Here is a 27,910-nt window from a genome sequence, read left to right as displayed (position 1 = left end):
TTTTTGTTAGCTCTCTGAAGCTTGTAATTGAAGACATACTGCCTTTGAACATGGGATGTGCACTTCGGCTTTTATTTATTTATTTTATTTTCTATACCGTTTTTCATTAAAATGTTCTCAAAGCGGTTCACAATATAATTGAAACAATGCACAATTAAAATATTAAAAGTACAGCTATTAAATATAAATATAAAATAATATGGTAAGTGATGTCTAATTCCTTTTAAAAGCCATCTAACAGTGGTCATTGCCAGCTCTTATAGTACAGACAACATTTTTTCATTGTTGATGCAAGTCTTGCAAAAAAAGGTAATATTTCACAATACCACACTTCCCATGTAACTGATTTATACATACCATGAGATAGCATGTAAGTGAACAAGTTTCTCTTCTCTTAACAGCAGGGCCTTTCCATTAATTCTAGAATGTACTCCCAATTCCTAGAAATTCTGCAAATGTTTATGCAGACTCCTGATCCTTTCCGTTTTATGCCCCACTACCCATATTCATACCAGAGACGTGAGGTTGAAAATTTCCCCACACTTGATACTTCCGTGCAAAATTTTCCATTTCTAAATTTCTTTCCACATAAAATCTTAATTTGTTCCAGTATACTATTTAAACCACATTGTATTTTTCAGCCCCTACCACTCCACCAATCAAATATTTAAGTTCAATTCCTTGGCTACTGCAAAAAAATAACACAAGATAAAGCGTGGGAAATTTTTTGCATGGTAAATGTTTCGGGGGGGGGAATGCAAATTGCATGCAAATGAGGGAAAATGCATTAGAGAAAATTCTAGAAAATTTTCTAGAAAACCCACATATGTATCATATGTTGCCTATTTTATCTGATTTTAAGTGTTCTTGTATTCCCAGTGATTTTGCTCTTTGCACTTCCTGTTCCCTCTGCCACATGACATTTTCTTCCCAACTTCAAATTTCAGTTACAAATGCTGGGCAGTTGGAGAAACCTGACAGTCTCCATCCAACATTGGCAAGTTAATTCACATGTCACAAAATGACCCAAACATGCAACTTGTGCCAGGAACACATGCTCCTTGGGAACCTCTGGTTCCCTCTGACTTACATCCTGGAGATCATCTGAACCCATCCTATCTGTCCTAGGGCATGCACTGAAAGCAAATGATGCAGCAGTCTTGCTGAAGCTAAATAGGTCTGGGTCTGGTCAATGTCTGGATGGGAGGATATATGCCACATTTCTATCTTAACAAAAGAAAGAAGGAATAATGCACTTGATATAGGTTCTTCTAGATTTGTTGCATGTTTTGTGTTTATAATACATGCTGGGGTTAGAACAAGATGTGTCTGATTCTTGCCACTATAATGTTTGCATTTGGAAAATGCATCATGGCTACCACTTTAGAGTTTTTCTATGAGTTGTTGAAAAAGAAAAAAGTTGACCTTGCCATTACAATAAAGAAATTGGAGGTGAAACCTTCAGTTGGATAAACAATGTGTTTTACTTTATATGATCTATTTCACAGCTAACTTTTCATATCAGGAACATCTTCATCATAGTGTCATGCATGAGAAGCAATAACTTCACTCAGTTAGAGAATCTTCCAGCTCTATTGAGCCACATCATGGACATGCATAAATAAAAATGCAAGGCACTACCATCCTGAGACAGCACACTACCATCAAAATAACTTTTGGATGGTACTTGCTTTCTTGAATTGTCGCTTTAAATCTTTTCATGCTCACAGTCTGAAGAATAAAGAAGCCTATTGTCTTTCTAATTCTCTGCTGAAGACAAATTTGGTAGTCTAAACTAGCTGAGATCATAAATCTTGTTTGAAGGGGAGAAGCAACATTCCAACAACACCTCTTTAGGAAACAGCAAAGTAGATATTTGTGGTTATTGAAATAATAATGTGATAAATCGATGCCTGCCACCACTTGAAAAGTTCTCACTTAGAGGGGGGGAAACAGGACAAGGGTTGTATGCCCTCCACTAACCTTAGCTGCTTAGTTTAAAGGGGAATGGTGCCAGTTTCAGATAATAAAGGACAATGAATTTAGGTAGGGAGACATTGTTATTTTAAAGTTTATCATTTTAGAAAATATATCTTCACCTTATACTAAAGTACAAAATAAGTATTGTAAGTCATTTTACACACTTATATTCTGACCTGAAACACATCACAGAAAATTATTATTTATGCAGAAGCATAACAACAAAAAGAAAGACTGCTTCCCTGCGAAGCCTAAGATCTAAAAAGAATTTCAGTTAAAACCAATGACATACTTCTACAGGTGAAACTCAAAAAATTAGAATATCGTGCAAAAGTCCATTAATTTCAGTAATGCAAATTAAAAGGTGAAACTGATATATGAGACAGACGCATTACATGCAAAGCGAGATAAGTCAAGCCTTAATTTGTTATAATTGTGATGATCATGGCGCACAGCTCATGAAAACCCCAAATCCACAATCTCAGAAAATTAGAATATTACATGGAACCAATAAGATAAGGATTGAAGAATAGAACAATATCAGACCTTTGAAAAGTATAAGCATGCATATGTATTCAGTACTTGGTTTGGGCCCCTTTTGCAGCAATTACTGCCTCAATGCGGCATGGCATGGATGCTATCAGCCTGTGGCACTGATGAGGTATTATGGAAGACCAGGATGCTTCATTAGCGGCCTTCAGCAATTCTGCATTGTTTGGTCTCATGTCTCTCATCCTTCTCTTGGCAATGCCCCATAGATTCTCTATGGGGTCAGGTCAGGTGAGTTTGCTGGCCAATCAAGCACAGTACACTGTATACTTTTCAGAGGTCCGATATTGTTCTGTTCTTCAATCCTTGTCTTATTGGTTCCATGTAATATTCTAATTTTCTGAGATTGTGGATTTGGGGTTTTCATGAGCTGTACGCCATGATCATCACAATTATAACAAATTAAGGCTTGACTTATCTTGCTTTGCATGTAATGCGTCTGTCTCATATATCAGTTTCACCTTTTAATTTGCATTACTGAAATTAATGGACTTTTGCACGATATTCTAATTTCCCGAGTTTCACCTGTATATAACGTATTAAGCACTGGGCAGTAAGAGTACACCTCAGTGTTGGCAAGTGTAAGGTGATGCACATTGGGACGAAAAACCCCAACTTCAAGTATACGTTGATGGGATCTGAGCTGTCGGTGACTGACCAGGAGAGGGATCTTGGGGTCGTGGTGGACAGCTCGTTGAAAGTATCAACTCAATGTGCGGCAGCTGTAAAAAAGGCCAGTTCCATGCTAGGGATCATTAGGAAGGCGATTGAAAATAAAACTGCTAATATTATAATGCCATTATACAAAACTATGGTGCGGCCACACTTGGAGTACTGCATACAATTCTGGTCACCACATCTAAAAAAGGACATTGTAGAACTGGAAAAGGTGCAGAAGAAGGCAACCAAGATGATCAGGGACCTAGAGCACCTTGCTTATGAGGCAAGGCTACAACACCTGGGGCTATTTAGTTTAGAATGCGAGGAGACATAATAGAGGTCTATAAAATCATGCATGGTGTGGAGAAAGTGGATAGAGAGAAAGAGAAATTCTTCTCCCTCTGACATAACACTAGAACCAGGGGTCATCCCATGAAGTTGATTGCCAGGAAATTTAGGACCAGCAAATGGAGGTACTTTTTTACACAACACTTAATCGACTTGTGGAATTCTCTGCCACAAGATGTGTCAGCCAGCAATCTAGATGACTTTAAGAGGGGTTTGGATGACTTCATGGAGGAGAGGTCTATCAGTGGCTACTAGTCGGAGGGCTATAGGCCAACTCCAGCCTCAAAGGCAGGATGCCTGTGAGTACCAGTTGCAGGGGAGCAACAGCAGGAGAGAGCGCATGCCCTCAACTCTTGCCTGTGGCTTCCAGCAGCATCTGGTGGGCCACTGTGCGAATCAGGATGTTGGACTAGATGGGCCTTGGACCTGATCCAGCAGGGCTGTTCTTGTGTTTTTAAGTTGCATTGAGCAACATCCATCATATCTTTTTCTTTTTTCTAAATCTCAACCCAAGTTTGAATCACACCCCTAGATCAATACCTGTAGTGTGGAACCTCTTCTGTTTCCAATACTACATTTGATACTGGCAGAAGCTATTGCCAGTGGCTAGTACAAAAGTGTGAAGAAGGCCAATACAAGCTGGTAAATACCTTAAGAAAATTAAAGGTACAGATGAGTTCCCTTGGCCCTAATATGGGACAGAAATGGACAATTTGCCACATTTGATAATTACATTACTGCTTTAGCTGAAGAAGTGCAGTCTGTCCTTTTTGTACTGTTTTAACTTACAATTAAAGTGGGCATATAGACCAGGCTATCTGACCTTTGCAGCAATGACCAAAAGGTGCTACGCTGTATCTATGTGAATGTCCTTGGGTACAATGAAAAAGTGAAGATGTTTAGGGGGGGAAGCAGAACCATTCACATTAGTGTTGCAATGTGGGAGGCTAAATGCATTGCTAAAATGTAAAAGGAATATTTATAATATGCTAAATGTCCAGTTGTACCTCCTAAATTTCTAACAAAAAACATTTATAGTGCACCTATGCTTCCAAAAGAAAATCCAATCAACTTGCAAATTATGTTAAGTGGTTCCTAGGTATAATAAGGATTTTCAGCTTTTTGAGGACTTGTCTGAGAGCTCTCATTTATACCTGGTTTTGTAAAAGCAGGTTGGGTGAACACCAGAGATTGGTTGATGCAATGATGTTGTGCATCATTACATCAACCAAGCCCCATTTAGTTCATCTGATATGTGAAAGTCTTATTTAAGAGGAACAGCAAAGTGAAATGATTCTACCTCAGCAGTCTTCACGTGAACAAAGGTGAACATCACTAGTTGTTCCTATAGGAATAAAACTTAATAAATCTTATTTTTAGATGAAGAACCATACTTCTCATAAGCATGCTGTCTGTGCAGCATCTCTTATAATCCATCGGACGACTACACAAATCTACCTGTATTTGAGGCTGCAATCCTATGCTAATTTATTTGGAACAAGTCCCACTGAATGCAGTTGGAATTTTACTTTTGAGAAAACATGCATAGGATCAAGTTGGAAGGCAGCCCAAATAGAGCTTGAAAGATGCAGTAATATGCAACGTAGAGTGTACATTTCTCAAAATTTGAAAAAGGACTGGCTGGTTACTAAGCCAAGACTGCATTTCTGTGCATGTGTACTCTTTTGGCTTTTATTACCCAGTAAGTGTGCATAGTATCTGGTTGTAAATCAGCAACTGAGAGAATGGGGCTCTCTTTTATGGTGGGTGGGTGTGATACGATTAAAGCATCTGAAATTGTGTAATATTGTTTTTAAATGCTTCTTGGATTTATAACTTAAGCCTGCATAAATGTAAATCCTGATAAAGATTTCTGCTACTGCTGAATGGATGCTTCTTCTGTTAATAACATTGCTACATCAGAACTAGCCCTGAATATTTTGCACATTTTGTCACGAGAGAAAGTAGAACACTTTACTACCTCCCCCAAAGTGGGTATTCTGTATAGCCCATGTAGCTGTGCTTTTAAAGTAATCCATGGAGACCAGCAGAAGCCCCAGGCAGCCCTAGAACTGGTTTTCAGTGTTAAATGATTCCAGCATGCAGCTGAACTCCCCAGATCAAAAGGAAGAATTTGAAACAAACCCATATTTCCATCCCATCCCATTCTAAGGCTGACTGTCTTGTAGTAACTAAAGCAGGCCCCCTACCAATTTATATTAAGCCATTTTGACAGACTCTATAACGTGCCATGAAAGAATCATGAATGAGGGTGTTTGTAAGTGAAGAAATTGTGTTGAAATTGCACCTTGGCTCTTAGAATGTGCTACCAAATCCTAAACATGTCCAGAAGTAATTTCAGTAGGGCTTACAATCATATGCAAATTTACTCAGATATAACCTTGGAAGTGCATTTATAACAGGTGAGTACATTTGGATCAAAACTTGCAAAAAACTTAAAATACACTTCTCAGTGTCTTATCTTCTAAGATTTAGAGCTATTCTGTCCATTTCGTTCCTATGTCTGACCTGAGATGCAGGTGTGATGAACTGCAGAACTCATTCCTTAAAGTGTGAGCTGTAGTGTGTTAACAGTAAATACAGGATTCTTCTCAATTGGCACAAATCACCTGGAAGGGAGGTGTAAAGTCATGGGGCAGTGGAGAGCATCCTGCTGTTGGCACTGCTAGAAATGCTTTTTTCCTAGCTTCAGAGATTTAGCATTAACAGTTACTGAAACTGCTCTGCTATTGGAACTAAATCCACAACTGGAAGCTGTGGAAAGGTAGAGACCATAAATGACTTTCTATTAAGCTGTTTCTTCGCTTACACTTTCCTTTCCTGAATGGGTTGATTTTAGGAGGGAGACTTGAGGTGGTAAGCTGCTGATGGATTTATAGTACTTCAGATTGTAGGTGTCTACAACAAATATTTCTATGTATGGAAATAGGCATGAATACTTCACTTCTCCCTGACATACCGTAGAGATTGTGTGCAGGGATTTATTTTTTATTGAGCATTGCATGTGGAGGCCCACCTGCAGTTTAAAACATATAGTGCACTAGTGGATTACCACACCTGGCTTTTTTTTGGGGTGGAAACTGGGTTGAAGATGCCCTCTGCTAATTCCAGTGTTCGGTTTAGTGCCCCAGTCTCTGGATCTTACCCACATGTGTGCATGCACACACAGCAACAGGCGATATCCTTATAGTGGTGTGCCTGTCAAGTACCTGAGCTGCCAGTGGGTTGGGTAGGCTCGGCTCTGAAGGTAGAATCTACCTAGAAGAGGACTCCCATTTTAAAAGCGTAAGAAGCTCTGCTTTAGTACGGCATGTGAAAAACGACGACTTGGTTTAGCATTTCCACCCCCAACGGGTTCAGGTGGTATTGCTTTTTGTTTATTTGTTTAATGTTGCTTGGGAGTTAACGTACTTGAATGTAAAAGACCCAAGAGTAAAGTTGCAAAGTAATGGTATTTGTAAAATACACTATAATCCCGATCAATTCTATAGAATTTTTTGATGTCACAGAGGCCTGACTTCCAGAGTAGAGGACAAAATAGTTCGGGGACCGGGATGGAGAGAAGTGGTGGTGGTGGTGGTGGAGAGAAAATATAGGGGCGGCGAGTCTGGCTGCTAATTAATCCCGCCCTCCACCGCAAACTTCAAAAGAGAGAGCCTGGGCGCCTGTCCACCACCTTCCCGCAACGAGTCCCTGCCGTGTCCTCCCTGCTGGGGAGCGGTGGCGGTGGGTGCTCCGAGGGGATGCTCCTGGTCTCCCTCAGCCGCGTGTGCTACAAGCATCCTCCTTCGCCTTCCTCCAGGCGGCAGTGACAGAGTCGTCGTCGTCCCTCGTTTGCTTCCCGCTCCCCAACCCGAGACGAGGGGATCCCGGGCGTGCGAGCCGGCGGGCGGCTCAGTCTCTGCCGCCGCATCACAATGAGGGGGAACCTCGTCCAGTGACGGCTTTGGGGCGGCGGCGGCGGCTTCGCTCCCGGGCGACAGTCAAGCCCGCTCTCCCCGTGCCCGTCCCCCTCCGTGCCCGCGCCGCGCGCCCCCTTCTCTTCCCCCCCTCCCGGCCGCGCCGTGCCCGCGCCTTTGCGCGATGCAGTGTGGGAATGGCTGTGGCGCTGGGGTTGGCTGAAAGAGGCGGCCAGTCGAGGTTTAATGTCCGCCATGTTGGCCGTGGCGTATTGAGCAGAGCCGGAGCGGCGGAGGAGAGAAATCGGCGCCGCAGCCTAGCCCCGCCAGCCGGCGCCGCTGGGACCCGCCTCGGAGCGAGCCCCGCCCCGCCGCGGGAGCCCCGGTCCCTCCATGAGAGCGCTCGGCGGGGTCCGGCGGCTCTCAGCTCGGAGCGCCCTCGCTGCCTCCCCCCTCCCCTTGGCCGGAGCAGCAGCAGCCGCCATAGCAGTTGCAGCCGCCGACGACTAACATGAGCAAACTGTCGTTTCGGGCCCGGGCGCTGGACGCGTCTAAGCCGCTTCCCGTCTTCCGCTGCGAGGACTTGCCCGACCTGGCCGAGTATGCCTCCATCAACCGGGCCGTGCCGCAGATGCCCACGGGCATGGAGAAGGAAGAGGAGTCGGTATGTGAGAGACCCCCTCCCGCCCCTGCTCCGGCCGAGCCGGGCCCCGCCATCGCCCTGCTGCTGCTGCTGCTGCACCCGGGCCCCCACCATCGCCTCTGCGCAAGCACAAAATGGCCGCCATTTTCTCCCCGCTTCCTCCCTCTTCTCCCCTCCCCCGCAGAGAGAGGGCGACGCGGAGCCCTAACGGCCCCGCTGCTTTCCCTCTGGGAGGGCTCGCCGAGGTCTCCCTCGCGCTCGGCGGCAGTGTCGAGGCCGCCCGCGGGGCTCGCCTCGGCCTCCCGAAAGGCACAAAGGGGGGTCACGTGACGCGGCGGCCGGCCGCCATTTTGTTGTGCCGCTAGTTGGTGGGGCTGGGCCTTGTGCGGCGGCCGTGAGCGCGAGTCTCGCTGCGAGAGAGGGTGAAGCGTGGTCCTCTCGACGCTAGATGGCGCCTTTGGGTAGCAAGAGCAGGTTGTGGCTGGAAAGGCGGAGGAAATGTGTGATGAAGTTGCGGCATCCCGGGTGGCGAGTTCACGTCGACTTGTTCGTTCTGGTAGCGTAGCGTCTTATATAAAATAACTGCAAGCGTTGAGAAGGGCTTCATTCTGACGAACCTTGTTTGGCACGCAGAATAACGCATGTGTCAGAAAGTTCCTTGAGATGGGGAGTGGTCTTCTAAGTGAAGCATCGTTGATTATATGTTGTATTTAGTGAGCTGACTTGGTAGTTGCTGCCAGAAGATTGTTGTTATCAGTCAAGTTCACGTTGGGAGTTACCCATAGATAATCAGCAGTTGAGTGTTTCATCTTCCAAAGGGAAACCGTTTTTCTTGTCTTGAAGTGAAGTTCTGTCCTTACCAGAATACTTTGCGATGCAGCTATGTCTTAGCATTATCTGTGTGTTTGTGTGTGTGTGTGTACGTACGCGCGCACACACAAAGAAGCAGTGGCATGGCTCTTTTTATCTTGCAAATAACTGCTTTTCGGAAGTCATTTATTTAATAGAACTAAAAGTAATTAAGGAGTCTAGAGGTAATATACAGTGCAAATTAGCTCTAGTGTGACAACTTTTCTACGGTTCACAATAAGTTTTGAAGATGGAGGTTTGAGTTCGGGCAGCTGCCCTTTTAACAGTTAACTGGAATTGCGAAATTGTAAATGTTGCAGCAACATATAATTCAAAAGGTTTGGGTGCATGTCTGAATTGAGGCTTGCTCAGATGCTTGAAAACATGGCAAATATAGCAACTTCTGTCACCATAATATTAAAACTAATGAATGTGTGGCTTGGGTTACATCTAAGAAGAATGCAAAATAGCATATTTGAAGAAAATATTCTTGATCAGGATAATTTGTAATACTTCAATAGCATGTAGCAATGTTGATTTAACATAACGCAGCATTAACAGTGGAATTCAGGATTTGATGTGTGTCGCATTTACTTTGACTACTTTTTAGTGCTATGGACATGAAGAAAACTCAGAATCCATTTCAATAACTATTGCTTGTTGGCTCAACGCATGGTGAAGAAACATACCAAAACCAAGCTAGCAATCCTAGGAAACCAATCCTTATTTTTTAGGAGGGAAAAATAGAGCTTATTCTGTATGAAACAGACTGCAAAGAAACAGCCATCTACTATATTTTCTTTGTCCATCACCTGTCCTGATCTGTGAAATTCAGCATCCCTGAATTGTAGAGTTTTATTTTCTTAATGCAGAATCTGTGAAATTGCTCCCCTAGGTAAAAGGTAAAGTGTGTCATCAAGTCAGTTTCGACTCCTGGTGCCCACAGAGAAAACAGGAGCGGTTTACCATTGTCTTCTCCTGCACAATGTGAGATGATGCCTTTCAGCATCTTCCTATATCGCTGCTGCCCGATATAGGTACCAGCGCGGATTCTAATTTTGGCAACCTTCTGCTTATTAGTCAAGCATTTCCCCTCTGCGCCACTTAAGGTGACTTGATTGCACCCCTACACATCCCAAGATTCTGTGTCCTGAACACAAGAGGATGAAGAAGGGTGTCAGGCTTCCGCTTCTGCCAACATAAATTACCATAACAGTTGAAATTAGCAAGGTGTGTAGAGGTAAATGAGCTTTGATAGGTACCATTCTGCAAACTAAACCATTAAATAAATAAATCTAGAAGGACTGAGGACAGGCTCTTGACTAATGTATAGTTCCTGCCAGATGTAAGGGGTGAGAGTGGCAATTCTTCAGTAGTAATGAGAAAGAAAGCAAGTTTCCTGTCATGGGAAGACTTGTGCCTCTTCAGTAAAAGCGTCAAAGAAAACTAATATATCTACAAGGTAGATAAAATATGAAATGTTTGTGACATTGTGTTCCTGTGACATTGTGTTAGAGGCAAGTCCCTGCTAACTTGGCAAAGAGGCACCTTTTAATGTGGTGATTTCTCTTTATTTAGCAAGGGAAGAGTAACTGGCCATATTCACCCCCAGCACAGTACCTCCAGTGACTGTTGCTGGTGTCTGTCTTTTTTCTTTTTAGATTGTGAGCCTTTTGGGGACAGGGATCCATCTTACTTATATTTATTATTTCTCTGTGTAAACCACCCTGAGCCATTTTTGGAAGGGTGGTATAGAAATCAAATACATAAATAAAATAAACAAAGTGCAAGAATCAAACATAATTTACCCAGCATTATGCTTGGTGTTGAATTGTTGAATGAATGGAAAATATAACTTTTAATGCAGCTATTTTTGTATAAACACAACTTGAACATGAGCTGTTGATAGGAGGAAATCTGACTATGAAGTTGGTTCATCTTTGTGCCTTGTACCTGAGAATTTTAGGGCATATCTTGGCTAACACATATCCCTCATAGTGAAAATATGTTTTCAGTTGAAAATAATTGGTGTACCTACAGTCTGTTAATGCACTGATTCCTCCCCTTCCCCCCCGCAAAGTTTCCACATTGGCTTCTGATGAAGATAGTCAGTTGACTTCAGTAACTATTCATAGTATTGGAATAAAATACCTGTGCTTGACAAGATTGATGCCAAAGAAGGAGCCAAGGGAGGTCAGAGGTGGATTACTTGGACTGTTTTTTGTTTTTGTTTTTACATTGGTAGCACAATAGTTCAGATGTCCTTGGTGGCTAAGAGTAAAACAATTTGACAAACAGAACAATTCTTGATCCTTTTTATTCAGAAAGCTTGCTGCCACTGTCTCTTGAACTTCTCCTGTCTCCTGAACTTCTCATGTCTTAGAATGTGAATGTATAGTTTGTTTTTACTTGTAAACTACCTTGAGAAACTATTGAGAAGAGTTTACAACTACCATAAATATATGTAGTCACCTATATCGGGCAGCAGTGATATAGGCAGATGCTGAAAGGCATCATCTCATACTGCATGGGAGATGGCAACGGTAAACCCCTTCTGTATTCTACCAAAGACAACCACAGGGCTCTGTGGTCACCAGGAGTCGACACCGACTCGACAGCACACTTGACCTTTAGTAGAACCCTGGCCAAAACCTTTTCTCGGTATTTTGGTAGTAGGATTCATGAAACAAATATCTGGTAGAAATAGATGGTGGGGTCGTCTTGTGTTTGGAAATAGCCTAGTGAGGCATGCATGGTTTGACTCACTGCATTTCCAGATGATGAGCCTCCCTTTTGAACCCACCATGGACGGCAGTGACAAGACATCACTGTCGTCCATGGTCATAAGGGGAAATTGAAACCATGAAATAGGAGTGGAAGTTGCTGTGATTGTAACAAACAGTAGCAGGACATTGTGTTGTACCTTGAGGCCATCTGTGAAGCTCCAGTAATGCAGGAGTTTTTTTAGTTTTTTCTAAGTTCTTTGATTGATATTAGAAATAGAGGTTCATTTTTTCTTTCTTGGATAAATATGGTATGTCACTGGAAAAATAGCTTAGTGCTTCTTCTTCTTCTTCTTCTTCTTCTTCTTGTCTTGGCTATAGTATCTTCTGGCTTGGTGGTCTGCTGCCTTCAAACTAAGCCCTAATTAACTTTACTAGCTGACATACTGACTACAAGGGATTGTGGGGGTTCAGCAGGAGTCCTTGCACAACTCTCCCTGTGGGCATGCTGTTGTGTGAGAGCCATTAGTTTTCCAAGTGCTACATGCGCTCTGGAACACCTCTGCAAGATTGGAAACACATCACTGAGTAGGGATGTGCACGAACACTGGCCGGTTCAAATAATTCGACAGCGGGGGTGGGTAACTTTAAGGGTGGGGGAGGATGCACTTATTCCTCCCTCTGCTTTCCCCCCGCCGGTGCTCACTGGAAAACCAGTCCGGTGGGGGGGGGGCAGCATACCTCCCTGCCACTGGAAGTAGGTGGAAGTAGCTTGGGCACGTGCGCACATCGTGCTTGCGCACACCAATGTGCACACGAGCGACTTCCGCCTGCTTTCTGTCCGCAGATCAGACAGGGTGGCCAGGAGGTGCACTGCCGTCCCGCCGGACTCGTTTTCCAGCCAGCGCCGGCAGGGGGAAGCGGAGGGAGGGGTGAGTGGTGGGGTGGGGTGACTCCCCCATCCTTAAAGCTGTCCTACCCCTGCCAAGTTCCATGCACATCCCTATCACTGAGTCCCTTGAAGCACACACCCGTCATTCGTCAGGATGTCAGCCAGTGTCTTAACAACTATGAAGGTGAAACTAACAGAACTTGTGCCGTAAGTTGCCTGCCATAAATACAATACCCCTGTTTCCTTCAAAGCCAAGGGTAAAAAATTTTTTTTAACTGTCTAAGCTTTAACTACTGTATAACTTTCTCTCTCTTTTTAAGAAACCTAGTTTAAAGTGAAATCTGAACTAAATACAAATTGCTTTAAACTGCTCTTAAGACCCACTTATGAAAGGCTGCTCTCCTACATAAAGAGAGAATTGGTGGGGAAAACATCTTTGCCAGTCATGCAGCATAATAGTTAATGTACTTGATCTTATGGCTTGATACTGGGTGCCAGGGCTGGCAAGTCAGCACAGGTGTCAGCGATTGATCCAGCTCGGTGACCTTTTACTTCTGTTTTATGCCTATTAATTACCTTATCTCTGCAGCTGCCTCAGTCAATACTCTAACTATAATAAACATTTATAATTCCACTTACTTGTCAAAGAATGTTGGACAGCTTATCTTCCATTCCATGGAGAACAGTTATCTGCACTCTTTATGCGCTTAGTATCTAAATAATAAATAGATAACTTTGGTTTAAATCTGCCTTTTTTTTGGTGACTTTTGATCACTGGTGTAATTTGCTTTTATTTAAATCAGTCCACTCTATTCAGTGCATTGTTCCAAAGAAGTCTCATTGCTACTTGTAAGAGCATCTTATAGATTTAGAATAAAGGTGGAAATAACATCTGATGTGTATGTGCATTTTAGTATCGTTTGGTGTGCTGACATTTGCATTTGTCATTGTTGACGCAGTCTGCTATGACGTAGGTGGGACAGGAATGAAGAGGATTTAATAGTTCCGTCACCAGCTGTGCAGTTTGGAGATAGCCACCATCTTGGATAGCTTTAAAAAGAGCTTATGCAACTTTGTGGAGGATGGGTCTACCAGTGGCTACTAGTCCTGGCTATTTCCAGGAGCCAACAGTAGGATAAGAGGTCATGCCTTCATCTCCTGACTGTGGGTTTTCCAGAGGCATCTGGTAGGCCACAGTGGGAAACAGAATGCTGTACTGGATAGGCCCTGGTCCTGATCCAACAGGACTGCTCTTAAAACTTGCCCACATATTTCTCAATTCTCCAGTTGAATGTTATTGTCAGTGGTCCCTCTAATTCTTTTCATCTCTGTGCAGAATGAGTTTTGTTCTGGATGGCAGTATCAAGGTAGTGTGTGCACATCTGCATTCAGAATAGGGCCTTTCTGATTCAGCCTGAGCGGGATCTAAAATTGAGTGGACATCCAAAAACTTGTGAGCACGTGCGCACGCCCTAGAGGGAACAGTGAACACTATATGTATGTCATAAGATAATGTTTTGGATAGCATTCAGTGCATGGTCACTATGGGTGAGCTCTGAACATCAAGTTAGTGGATGTGTGTCCAAAACCTTACCCATATGCCATAGTTGCATGATAGCATATTTTATTTAATAAATCTTATCCTCTCCCTATAAGCTCAAGATGGCTTGCAATTCCAAACCTAAAATTGCATTTTAAAAATCAAACATTTAAAAAAAAACCTCTTAGAAGCTAATTTAAAATGCTGTTTCCCAGTAAATTCCAAAAACCAAATGTACAATCATCATTTACTGACCAGTTGCCCCCCAAATAAAGGCCTGGTAGGATGTGTTGGTCACCTTAAGTAGTGCAGTGGTGAAATGCTTAACAAGCAGAAGGTTGCCAGTTTGAATCCCCGCTGGTACTGTATCAAGCAGCAGCAATATAGGAAGATGGTGAAAGGCATCATCTCCTACTGCGCGGGAGGAGGAAATGGTAAATTCCTCCTGTATTCTACCAAAGAAACCCACGGGGCTCTGTGGGCGCCAGGAGTCGAAATCGACTTGATGGCACACTTTACCTTTAGGATGTGTTCACATTACCCTCTTCTGGAATATAGTGTTCTGTAGCCTCAGGGCTGCAACAGTGAAGTTCCTTGGCTAATGTTGCTTAACATCACACAATGAAGCTACCTGGAGCAGGACCCTACATGATTATTTTGGAGTATGTTTGCGAGGTGGTGAGAGGTGGCCTATGAGATGTCTAGGGTTTTAAAGGTTAATAGTTTCTTGAATTGGGCCAGGAAGCCAAATGTCAAGTAGTGCAGTTGCCATATTATGTAATGACCACTTATTTATAATCTCTAAATGGATTTTATTGTTCACCCTTTTTGTTTAAACAGATATGCAAGCTTCATATAATAGGCTTCTTTGATCTCAACAAATATTTTGAAGATGGCCTGCTCTTGCCCTTTGCTTTTGCTTGGACTTACCATGCCATTTACCAAGCTCTTATGTGTGAATATTTAAGAGATTGTCAGTTGCCCATGAGAAGATATGTCCTTGTTTCAGAGTGGCAGGTATATTGTTCAAAAGCACAAGAACAAATAGCCCCTTACTTAAGGCACTAGAACTAAAGGTAAAGTGTGAGTCAGTGTCAGCTCCTGGCGACCACAGAGCCCCATGGTTGTCTTTGGTAGAAAACAGGAGGGGTTTACCATTGCCATCTCCCGCGCAGTATGAGATGATGCCTCTTCCTATATCGCTTCTGCCCGATATGTTTCAGTCTGGGAAACATAATAGCAGGGATTCAAACCAGCAACCTCTGGCTTACTAGTCAAGTCATTTAGAAAATACTATTTCACATGATTTAGGATTACTCCTTCCACATTGCCTTTTGCAGACTGTGGAAGAATTGACTATAATTGTTACAAAACAGTTATCATTTCTTGAAAAAAGAAATTGATTCTGAGGGTGTTCTTAGGAGAAAAGAGGTGCTTAGGATTAGCTTCTGAAGATGCTTCTCAGTTGCAGTATCTTCTGAGTTTGATGGAGAAACTTACAAAAAGAGAACCAGGCTTTGGAGGTGATATTTTTGTTTGTTTATTTATTTATTATTCAATTTCTATACCGCCCTTCCAAAAATGGCTCAGGGCGGTTTACACAGAGGAATAATAAATAAACAAAAATAAATAAATAAAAAGATGGAGGCTAAGATGGAACCTGAGTACCGTATTTATGCATCCTTAAGATAGCATTGGATGATACCTTGCCACGTGTTTTAAGAGATCACTTGTTTTTATTTATTTAACATACTCCTATACCACTGCAAGCTTGCATCTCTAGGTGGCTTACAATAAAATAATGTAAATGGGGAAAACAGAATTACAACATTTAAATATTAAAACAATCAACAGGTTTTCACCATTACCAAGCTTTTTAAAATGAGCACGGAGGGGTAATTGTTTACAGTGTAAACAATTAGTATTGATTCTGTTAATTTGGAAAATGCCTAAGGTATGTCCTTTAAAGATTAATCGGTGCAACGAAAAAACAAATCATTGTAAGCAGACAGCTTCCATATCCTAACTTACCACAGTACTTGCATTTGTTACATATATTATTGTCTCAGAATAATTCATGGTAACAGAATTCACCTTGAGCTTTTACTCTATGCACAGTGCAACAAAAAGTGGTCTTCTATGTTTGACCACCAATTACAAGCCCATAGACAGTATTCTTCACTCAACTACAGCAGGAATGCTGTAAGAATACAGAAATAATTATATAGTGACATAATAGCTTTGAATTTCTAAATAGTTCCTGCAACTATAAATCTGTGTGGTAATGTGTGTGTGAAAAATAATTATGCTGCATTGGCAAGAGTAAATGAATAGTTATGCATAGGGCTAGCAGAAATATTAAGAGATACTAGCAGAAGAAATAAAAATATTTTAGGAGAGCAGCAAGGGATTCAGCCGACAGATGTCACATACAACTGGTTAAATCTTGTTGGTTTTTCATGGTCTTTCTGCAGTCACACCAACTTGCTTTTAAGAACAGCCCTGCTGGATCAGACCCAAGGCCTATCTTGTCAGCATCCTGTTTCACACAGTGGCCCACCAGATGCCTCTGGGGAGCTCACAGGCAAGAAATGAGGGCATGCCCTCTTTCTTGCTGTTGCTCCCCTGCAATTGGTATTGAGAGCATCATGCCTCTGAGGCTAGAGGTGGCCTATAGCCACCAGACTAGTAGCCATTGATAGACCTGTCCTCCATGAACTTGTCTAAGCCCCTTTTTAAAGCCATCCAAACTAGTGGCTATCACCCGATCCCATGGCAAAGAAGTTTATAGATTAATTATACAATGTGTGAAAAAGTTCTTCCTCTTGTTGGTCCTAAATTTCCTGGCCTTTGGTTTCATGGCATGACCCCTGGTTCTAGTGTTGTGTGAGAGGGAGAAAAATTTCTCTCTGCCCACTCTCTCTACTCCATGCATAATTTTACACACCTTAATCATGTCTCCCCTCACTCGCCTCTTTTCCAAAGTAAAGAGCATAGCCTCATAAGAAAGCTGCTCCAGGCCCCTAAACATCTTGGTGGCCCTCTTCTTCATCTTTTCCAGTTCTACAATATCCTTCTTAAGATACACTGAACAGAACTGTACACAGTACTCCAGATGTAGCCTCACCATGGATTTGTATAAGGGCATTATAATATTAGCATTTTCCCCCCAGTCCCCTTCCTAATGATCTCTAGCATGGAGTCTGCCTTTTTTACCACTGCCGCGCATTGAGCTGACACTTTCAATGAGTTGTCCACCATTACCCCAAGGTTTCTCTTCTGAGCAGTCACTGACAGCTCAGATCCCATCAGGGTGTATGTGAAGTCTGGGTTTTTTTGCCCCAATATGCATCACTTTACAGTTTACACTTTCACACAACTTCCCTGATTCTCAGGCACATGCATTCCCTTGTCAGTGCAAACCTCAACATAACTCTACTTCTGACTGAGGATAAAAATTAATTTTGGTTTATTCAGTTTTATTCCTAAAATAACCTGATCTGAAACTCACTCCTAAACCTGGATTCAGATCTATGTTTGTTATAGGGAAGTCGGTCAAAATAAACAAAGCTCTGTCAGTTCAAACTTCGCAACTGAGCATGGCTTGTGTTTCACCTCAGTCAGTCAGAAGAATTCTGCTGAGGCTTGTACAGGCAAAGAAAGGTGGGAGGAGTGTCTGCTTCTGAGATTTAAGGGCACTGCACAGAATCAAACAGTTTAACTATGGTTCCACATGATGCCTGAATCAGCTCATCATGACATTTTGGTCGAAAGTGTGATTGGTCTAGTTGTTTCCATCTCTAAGCCAGATGTGGAAGTTGTTCTTCTTTGGAAGCGCAACACAAGTATTTTCCTTCCCTCTAATGGAAGATTGGTGTTGGGTGGGGAACAGCAAGTAGTTCAGAAATTTACTAGATCTGATTTCAGGAACCATCTCTGTTTTTGTTGGCAGGCTGTGTAAACTGGACTTCAGTACACCCATGTCCGAATACTGTATCTTCTTGATATTGTTTCAGTAGTACAGGTGAAACTCGGAAAATTAGAATATCGTGTAAAAGTCCATTAATTTCAGTAATGCAAATTAAAAGGTGAAACTGATATATGAGACAGACGCATTACATGCAAAGTGAGATAAGTCAAGCCTTAATTTGTTATAATTGTGATGATCGTGGCGTACAGCTCATGAAAACCCCAAATCCACAATCCCAGAAAATTAGAATATTCCATGGAACCAAGAAGACAAGGATTGAAGAATAGAACAATATCGGACCTCTGAAAAGTATACAGTATGCTGTGCTTGATTGGCCAGCAAACTCGCCTGACCTGACCCCATAGAGAATCTATGGGGCATTGCCAAAAGAAGGATGAGAGACATGAGACCAAACAATGCAGAAGAGCTGAAGGCCGCTAATGAAGCATCCTGGTCTTCCATAACACCTCATCAGTGCCACAGGCTGATAGCATCCATGCCACGCCGCATTGAGGCAGTAATTGCTGCAAAAGGGGCCCAAACCAAGTATTGAATACATATGCATGCTTATACTTTTCAGAGGTCCGATATTGTTCTGTTCTTCAATCCTTGTCTTCTTGGTTCCATGTAATATTCTAATTTTCTGGGATTGTGGATTTGGGGTTTTCATGAGCTGTACGCCATGATCATCACAATTATAACAAATTAAGGCTTGACTTATCTCGCTTTGCATGTAATGCGTCTGTCTCATATATCAGTTTCACCTTTTAATTTGCATTACTGAAATTAATGGACTTTTGCATGATATTCTAATTTTCCGAGTTTCACCTGTACATAATGAAATGTTAAAATGTTGAATTATTGTCAATAAGCAGATATATGTGCTTCAAAACTTATTTCTGCCAATGATTTACCTTGATAACTACAAATGATTGTTGCTGGTATGTTTGCTTTTCTTCTGGTCTGAATATAAAAAAGGAAGAGAAACAAATGAGTGCAAAACGTTGACAATGAATGTAGTTGGCAGGGCGAACACCTCCCTGTCCAAGATTGTTCATTGGGTTGCATTGGAATATACTTTAGGCATGTGCACGAACCAAGGTTCATGGTTCCGCATACCGGTTCATTCTGCTTTGGCCAACAGTGAGCTGGTTCAGTAGTTCAAGGGCAGTGCTGTACGGGGACAGCCGGCAGCATGTTTAAAAGTAAGCAAGCAGGTCCTTGTCTCCATGACCACCATTCCAGGCAGCTTCCTGCAGCAGCGCTCCCCCCACAAAAAAAAAACCCACGTCAGGCTGTGCATCTTGACAGCACTCACTTGACCTCAACACATACACGTAGGCCAGGTGCGTGATCAGCATGCTGTTGATGATCACCTCATGACTCAGAACTCTGCTGAAGCTTGTACGGGCAAGGAAAAGTGGGGAGAGTGTGTGCAGAGGCCAGGTGTGTGCCAGCACTGCACATGGGGGAGCTGCCACCTCGGCAGGAAGCTTCTGGAACAGCAGTAACACAGGTAAGGACCTGGTTGCTGTGCTGCTCCCTGGCACTGTCCTCGAACTGCTGAACTGGTTTGTGGTTGGGCTGAACCGGAATGAACCAGTTTGCAGAAGCATGATCCAGTCTAAAATCAGACCACTGCACAAACCTTGGTTCATGTACATGCCTAATTATAGAAAAAGAATGTCAAAAACGGATTCTGTTAACTATTTTGAATGTCTCAGACACTATAATATTTAAGGATTTTTTAAAAATATGGTCTTATAGTAAAGATCAGGGCTGGGGAAATGCACTAGTCTGTGAAGAGTAAAAAATGATGCCCGAAGAGTGAAAAAACTCCGTAAGAAAAATGTACCAATATAATAGCTTGAGGAACATCCAGAGAGTAAAATACTTCGACTCGCTGGTGAACTGAGGTGACACTTCTTGACCCCTGGTAAAGATATTATCTTGCCTGTGGATGCTGGACTGCCTTGCATGAGTCATCATCAGGCACAACTGCTAAAAGTTGTTTAGATTATGAAGTTGGTAAACATGAAGCAGTGTGAGAGAGAGAGAATCTGCTGTCATAGTCTTGAAAAACAAAAAAGGCCTCCTATTACAAGGGTATGCCTGCAGAAGTAAATGCTTTGACTGATTTTTAGAGTAGTCTCGCTAGTTTAAAGATGGTGCTTTGATCAGATCAGTGGAAGGAAAGTAGGAAGCTACTATTGGATGCAATAGTAGTGTTCCCTCTAACGGGTTCCTAGATGTTGTTGACTACAACTCCCATAATCTCCAGCCAGAGGCCATTGCAGCTGGGGATGCTGAGAGTTGCAGTGAACAACATCTGGAAATCCTTCTTAGAGGGAACAGTGATTGGATGCCCTGTAAAATCTTGGGTGTGTTCACATACCCAATATAGACTTGTGTTGTTGTTGTTTTGCAAATACCCTGTTGTACATATTTTATTATTATTATTATTATTATTATTATTATTATTATTATTATTATTATTATTAATCAACCTATGGAATTCTCTGCCACAAAATGTGGTGATAGCCAATATCCTGGATGGCTTTAAGAATGGCTTAGACCAATTCTAAGGCTGGACTACTGCAATGCTTGACTACTGCAATGCACTCTGCCTTTGGCTGCCTTTGTATGTTGTTTAGAAACTTCAGTTGGTTCAAAATGCAACAGCTAGATTGGTCTCTGGGGTGTCTCGGAGAGACCATATTATGCCCTTTTTTAAAGCAATTGCATTGTCTACCAATAGGTTTTTTGGCAAAATACAAAGTACTGGTGAGACTACACTTTAAAGCCCTAAACATCTTAGGATGGGGTTGTCTGGGAGTGTACCTACCGCCTCCTGCATGATCCCCACCACACATTGAGATCATCGAGAGAGATCTGTCTCAGTATACCACCAGCTTGTCTGGCGGTGACTCAGGAGTGGGCCTTCACTGTTGTAGTTCCTTAGCCATGGAATGTGCTCTCTATAGATATTCATGGTTTAACATCTTTGCCAGCCTTTTAAAAAGCCCTTAAGACACACTTTTTTAAAGCCAGCTTTTAGTAATCTATGGATGTTTTTAAACAATTTAAATTGCTGTTTTGACAGGGTTTTCCCCCTTAAAGCATTAGGAGTCAGGTGATAGTTAGACCTCTCCTCCACTTATTTCATTATTTATTTATTATTTATTTATTTGTCTATCGATGGCTGCTAGTCTGAGGGCTATGGGCCACATCCAGCCTGAGGCAAGTGGCCTCTCAATACCAGTTGCAGGGGAATAGCAGTAGGAGAGAGGGGATGCTCTCAGTTCTTGCCTGTGGGCTTCCCAGAGGCATCTGGTGGGCCACTGTGAAAAAGGATGCTGGACTACATAAGCCTTGGGCCTGATCCAGCAATGCTTTTTTTCCATAGTTGAGAAGACCATCCTTATCACTGGGTTGTGTACTGTGCATGTTCTGACAGGACCTGACCTTTTGAACTGTAGGCATGGCTAGCTTCCTGCCTGGAAGGCAGCAAATCCCCAGTTCCAGTCCTGTCTTGCTCCTGAACACAGGGCTACCGAGAAGCTCCTGGCTCCTTGGCTCTTTTTTCTGTGGCTAGAATTTTCTTTTTTCCCTCTACCCCCACACCCTTAGTAGTGTGCCAGAAGATGAAGAAAGTCGACTTTTTGCAGTTTTGTTTTTTTTATAAATTGAATCAAAACCATTTTTGCCTTTCTCAATTTGGCTCATTGGCATTTGTAAGGTGTGTTTGGCATTTGCTTTCTGATTTCCATGGAGGAGAGTTTACAGCCACTTATTGGCACTATGAACCACTCCCATGCAGGAGCTTTACTGCAGGGCACCCTCTCTGAGGGTCTGTGCCCTGATACTTGGGGAGGCTCTTCCTTGCACGCGCAATAGGGGTTACAGCGAACAGGCTCCCTTTCTCCATGCAGGGAATGCTCCATTCTTAACACTCTGGCCTTCTCTGCTTCATGCTCGGAGAAGGACAAAAAGTTGTACAAAAAAGCCACTAAAAAGATGCACCATGCAGAAGAGACCAAGAAGGGCGATGCTGAGCCTCGCAAATGCCACAAGCCCTCGGCAACTTCCCAGCTCAGTGCATGCCTCTTAATTCAGGTGGTTTGCAAGGAGTGCTCTCCTTGCAGTTTCCCGTACGCATCAGAGGTTATTGAGCTCCCATCTCCCTTGGCCAGCCCCATTATTTGTTTGTTTGTTTCATTTGTACACTGCCCCAAACTTTCATCTCTGGATGGTTAACAATAGTATAAAACAAGTTAAAATATATACAAAAACTTAAAACAATTTAAAATCAACCACAAATTAAAACCTTAGAATTTTAAAGAACAGAAAAAGTTTGCATAAAGAGGTGGGTTTTCAAATGCTTTCTAAAAAAACAACAACCCATTATGGTGTCCCTTCCAAGAGGACATCATGGCTTCTGTGCACAAGGAGATCTCTCTCACCCCAACTGTGTCACTTTTGTTCCATTGGTGGCTATCACCAGCCTTGGATCTAGGGCTCCTTCTGACTCCTCTGGAACGGAACATCATCACTACCAATGTGAACCTGCTGGGTTGGGGAGCACACTGCATGGGTCCATATGACCAGGGCATTTGGTCAACCAGGGAGGTGACACACACCATAAATTGGCTCGAGCTTCATGCAGTTCAACTGCCCCTAAATCAGTTCCTCCCTCTAGTTTGGAAAACTCACATTCTGGTGCACACTGACAGTGTGATAGTCAAATTTATTTATTTACTTATTTACACACCAATTTACACATATATTTATTTATTTACACATCAATCAGCAGGGCGGCAGCAGATCACATTCTCTGATGGAGTCAGACAAGCTCTTTTGTTGGGCAGAACTTCACCTTGCATCCATCACGGCAGAACATCTGCAGGGCATGGCCAATTCGCAAGCCACCTGGTTCAGTCACCAAAGCATAGATCCAGCCAAATGGTCATTACATCCATTGGTGTTTCAACAGATTGCGAAGCGCTTCACCCCCACCTCCCGACATGGACCATTTTGCATTTCCCCAGATTCTTCACCAGGTTCTTTCCCCACCAGGCGGAGGTGACAGATGCCCTGATGGCTCTGTGGCCCCTCGGCCTTCTAATGCTTTTTCTCCGGGGGTTGTTGCCAAGGTATTTCAAAAGCTTCGCAGAGAATGGGCACAACCCATCGTGATCACAACCCATTGTCTTCAAAGGCCTTGGTTTCCAGATCTTCAGAACCTCTTGGTCAATCAGTCATGGCTGTTTCCTCTGTGGCCAGATCTACTATCACAAGGGCCGTTCCTCCATCCAGATCCTCAGTGGCTCTGACTCTGCACCTGGAAATTGAACACTCCATCTTAGCCAAGAAGGGGTACTCAAAGGCTGTACAGAATCTTATTCTTGCGTCCAGGTGACCTTCAACTAACCGTATTTACCGGACAACCTGGGCAGCCTTTTCTCTCTGGGCTCAAAGGAAGGCAGTTCATCCACTATCTGTAGGCATTTCTGAGGTTCTAGCCTTACAGTCAGGGTTAGATATGTGGTTATGTCCCAACACACTTAAACACCAGACATCTGCCCTTTCTTCTGTTCTCAGACTTTTGCCTAAGGGTTCCTCCCATTTGCATCCCCACCTATGACGATTCCTCAAGGATGCCTCCAATTTGGCTCCTCCTCCAGTCCATAGATTCTTATCATGGAGCTTGAACAAGGTGCTTAATGCACTCACTTAACCTCCCTTTGAGCCCCTGGCAGACAGCTCCTTGAAGCTCCTCTTATAAAGTCCTCTTTCTCACAGCAATCACATCTGTGAGTAGAGTTTCTGAACTGGGGGCTCTCTCAGTCCAGAAGGAGCTTTGCATCTTCCAGACAGATGCTGTGGTGCTGAAGACAGATCCTACCTTTCTGCCAAAAATAAACTCCAACTTACACCGTTTTCAGGATATAGTCCTCCCTTCTTTTTGTCCCTCTCCAGTGCATCCTAAGGAAAAAATCTGGCATACTTTAGATGTGCACTGTGCTATTCATGTTTACATCTGACAATCTAAGGCCATTAAACACTCAGACTCTGTTTGTTTCATTTCATCATTCGTCTCTGGGGAATTAAGGTATCTAAAGCTACCTTGTTGAGATGGATAAAAACCTGCATTACAATTGCTGATGGGGCCTCTAATCTTTCCACTCCTAGCCCATTCTACCTGCAGTGCAGCGACTTCTGCAGTATTTAAGCCAACGCCCTGCAGTTAGAAATATGCAGGGCAGCTACGTGGTCTCCCATTGCCCCTTTCATTAAACATTACAAAATCTCCTCTTTCCACTTTGCTCAGGCAGCATTAGGTTGCACGGTCCTGCTGCAGAGTTCTTTTTCATAGTTGAGGCCATCCAACCCACCCTAGGAATCCGCTAGTATTCTTGTACTGTCTGGGTGGGAATTGCTCATTTTGGGGGGAGGTGGCAACTTTTAGGGTTTTCCGCTTTGTAGTATCTTATTCCCTGCTGTTTTCTTATGCCTCTTTGTTTCTAGCATTACCCTTTTCATTTGGTGTTTTCTGTTCAGTATATATGTAACATTTGCTGTTGGGTGGTGTTTTTTTAATTATTATTTTTTGTGGTCTTTGGTGCAACAGTCCTGGAACTAGGGATTTGCTGCCTTCCAGGCAGGAAGCTAGCCACACCTACTGTTCAAAAGGTTAGATTCTGTCTGTTGGAGCATGCTTGATACACAAGGATAGCCTCCTCAACTATGAAAAAGAACCCTTCACAGTAAGACCAACGTTTCTTATGTACCCATAGAAGATCCTGTTCTCAGTGCTCCAAAGAAAATATTTCTTTGCTCATAAAGCAGTTATGTTGTATGCTAAGTTCACAATTCTGGCCTGAGAGTTTGTGCAGTGTTGACTACCTATGTTATCTATTCTTTGATGGAGAAACTTAAAAGTACTTAGTAGTCCATCAATTTGGCTGAAATCCAGGTTAATGTTGCATGCTCTAAAAAGCATTCCGAGTTAATAATTTGAGAGAGCAGAGTGTGTGTGGGTGTGTTATTAATGTCCCCTTTCCCTTTGCAGCCCGGTTCTCTCAGGGTAATGGGCTGAAGAGATAATGAGACAGCAACAAAAACTGCCCAACTCCCATTGTGCATGTGGAACATCTTTGGTGGGTGCAGTATTAGTCTGGTTGTTGGTAACCATTGCTTAATGAATCGCTGATTCAAGAAAAGCAGATAGGGACAAAGTGAGAAATTTATTTTTTACTTAACCCCAGAAAAGCTTTTTAAGATCCCAGCTCTTAGAGATGCAGTTCTCCAGAACTGGTCTAGTCATCTTCTCAGGACAGTGCCCAGTTGTGCCTTTTTGGATATCATTTGACGTGCCACTTTTTGTTTTGAGCATGCTGCCTTCACTTCTTGTACTGATTACATGATTACAAGTACACTTCTTGTACAGATTACATTAAAAAAATCTGATTTTTTTTATTTAAATCGGATTTTTTTTATTTAAATCGGATTTTTTTTATTTAAATCGGATTTTATTTTTATTTTTATCCACCCTGCTAGTGATTTAAATCAAATCCACCCTGGTAGGGAACTTTGTCAAAAGCTATCTTGAAGTCCATGTGTACTACTATGTCAACTGGATCACCTTTATCCACATGCCTGCTGACACTCAAAAAACCTCCAAAGGGTTAGTGAGTCAAGACTTGCCCTTGCAGAAGCCATGCTGGTTCTCCTTCAGCCTATTCTTCTATATGTTTAACAGTGTTGTCCTTAAGTATACTTTCCATCAATTTTACCTGGCACAGAAGTTAAACTAACCAGCCTGTAGTTTGCCGGATCCCCCTTGGATCTCTTTTTGAAAATGGGAGTTATAAGAGCTATTTTCCAGTCCTCTTGTTCAGATCCTGATTATAGGGTACGTATTTTTACTAAGAGATCAGCAATTTCACTTTCATGCAGCTTTTCATTCAGGTTCACTGCAATTTCCTTATCCTCCTCAATAATCCCTTTCATAACCTCATCATCTAAGGGTCCAACTGTCTCTTGGCAGGTTTTCTGCTGCTGATATATTTAAAGAAGCTTTTGTTGTTCCCCTTGACACTTTTAGCTATATGTTGCTCAAGCTCTCTTTTTGCATCTCTTATTGTCCCCTTGCATTTCTTTTGCAAGAGTTTATGTTCCTTTAGTCTCTTCATTTGGGCAGGACTTCCATTTTCAGAAGGAAGTTGTCTTCCTTTTTTATAGCTTCCCTGACTCTACTTGTTAGCCATTCTGGCGTCGTCCTGAATTTGGTGGTACCTTTTCTCTTTCTTGATATACATTCCAACTGAGCTTCTGTTACTGTGGTTTTAAACAAGTTCCATGCTTCCTGGAGTGATTTGACCCTCCTGATTTTCCCTTCTTTTTTACCAGTCCCCTCATTTTTGCGAAGTTTCCTCTTCTGAAGTCCAACGTGTCTGTGTTGGACTTCCTTGGCAATACTCCACTCTCATATAAGCTGAACTGGATCACACTATGGTCACTGTTCCCCAGTGGTTGTACAACTCTAACATACTGCATCAGGTCCTGGGCATCACTCAGGATTAAGTCCAAGGTCTTCTCTTTGATTGGTTCCATGACCAACTGTTCTAAGGCAACTTAGATCACCTTTAATTGAAGTCAACCATTATTACAGCTCTGTCTCTCTTGGACACCTCTGATTGCTTCTCCAAATCCAGATCACTCTCAGCATTTTGATTCGGAGGGCGATAGCATGTCCCTAGTAACATATTTCCTTTCAGTACCTGTATTGTCACCCATAATGATTCTTTAGAGGGCTCCGGTCCTCCTAGGTTTTCTAGCTGTTTGCATTCTATCCCTTCTTTAATATACAGTGCTGCTCCACACACATCCAATCCATCCATCCCTATTCTTCCTGTAGAGTTTGTATCCAGGAATAAGTGTCCCACTGGTTCTCACTGTTCCACCAGGTTTCCGTTATGCACACTATATCTGTTTTCATTAATAACCAAACTCTCCAGCTTGCCCATCTTGGCGTGGAGGCTTCTGGCGTGTGTGTGTGTGTGTGTGTGTGTGTATAAACACCTATATGCCATCTCCCTTACTGTCATTTGACCTTTTTGACCAGCTGTCATGTGTTTCCGCTTGATCTACTCCTGCTCTGTCCCCTTCTGGTTTATCTGAAACGTTTGCACCCTCACGCCTAGAGAATTTTGCTTGGCAAACCAGACAGCATCCAGTTCCTGTCGGCAATCCCCTAGGCATCATTTTAAAATCTGCTCTGCAACCTTTTTTATCTTAAGCGCCAGCAGTCTGGTTACGTCTTGGTTCACGTTGTGCCTGCCCCTTTTTATACAGGCTTTGCTTGCCCCAAAGTGTATCCCAGTGCCTAACAAATCTAAACGCCATCTCCCACTGCCACAGTCTCATCCATGCATTGAGACCTCACAACTCCGCCTGTCTCGCTGGCCCCCTTATACTTTGTCATGGTTATACTCTATTGACATCACCTTTGCCCTCTCCTCTCTTTTGAGTGCACATGTTTGTGTTGGGTGTTTTTTGTGTGCACGTACAAAGAGGTTTTTAAATTGTACTGTGTCCACAGGGAAGCTTGTGAGGGGGGAGGGTAATGGGGGAGTTCTCAGCTCACTGGGGACAACAAGAATTTGACATATATCTCTGGATTGTATCTTTAAAAGTTATTCGTTATTAAGCACCATTGAAATTGAGGAGACTGACTCTTCTTCTTGACCCTTGTCTGACATGGCTTATACTATCTGGCAGAGGGCGTTGTCATAGAGGGGCTGGTAGATATCATAAATTCTTCTCTGAGGGAT

General features: G+C 42.8%; 1 protein-coding gene across 7 annotated transcripts in view; it reads left to right on the top strand.

Moving 5' to 3' along the window:
- EPC1 (enhancer of polycomb homolog 1) overlaps positions 1 to 27,910 on the top strand; it is a 67,491-nt gene that overhangs the window by 10,225 nt on the left and 29,356 nt on the right. For 2 of the 7 annotated variants that reach the window (XM_053260636.1, XM_053260629.1), the window contains exon 1: positions 7,127 to 8,121. The exons of 3 other annotated variants lie outside the window; for them this stretch is intronic. In XM_053260636.1, coding sequence (XP_053116611.1) covers positions 7,969 to 8,121 — 153 coding nt within the window. In that variant the 5' untranslated portion in view covers positions 7,127 to 7,968. Of the gene's footprint in view, positions 1 to 7,126; positions 8,122 to 8,532; positions 8,657 to 27,910 lie in introns of those variants that run through there. 2 more of the 7 variants (XM_053260630.1, XM_053260631.1) reach the window with 2 other exon arrangements.

The sequence above is a fragment of the Hemicordylus capensis genome, chromosome 6, assembly GCF_027244095.1.
Source record: "Hemicordylus capensis ecotype Gifberg chromosome 6, rHemCap1.1.pri, whole genome shotgun sequence".
NCBI lineage: Eukaryota > Metazoa > Chordata > Lepidosauria > Squamata > Cordylidae > Hemicordylus > Hemicordylus capensis.
The sequence above is the reverse complement of the archived record's forward strand: the minus strand, read 5'-3'. Positions and strand labels throughout refer to the sequence as shown.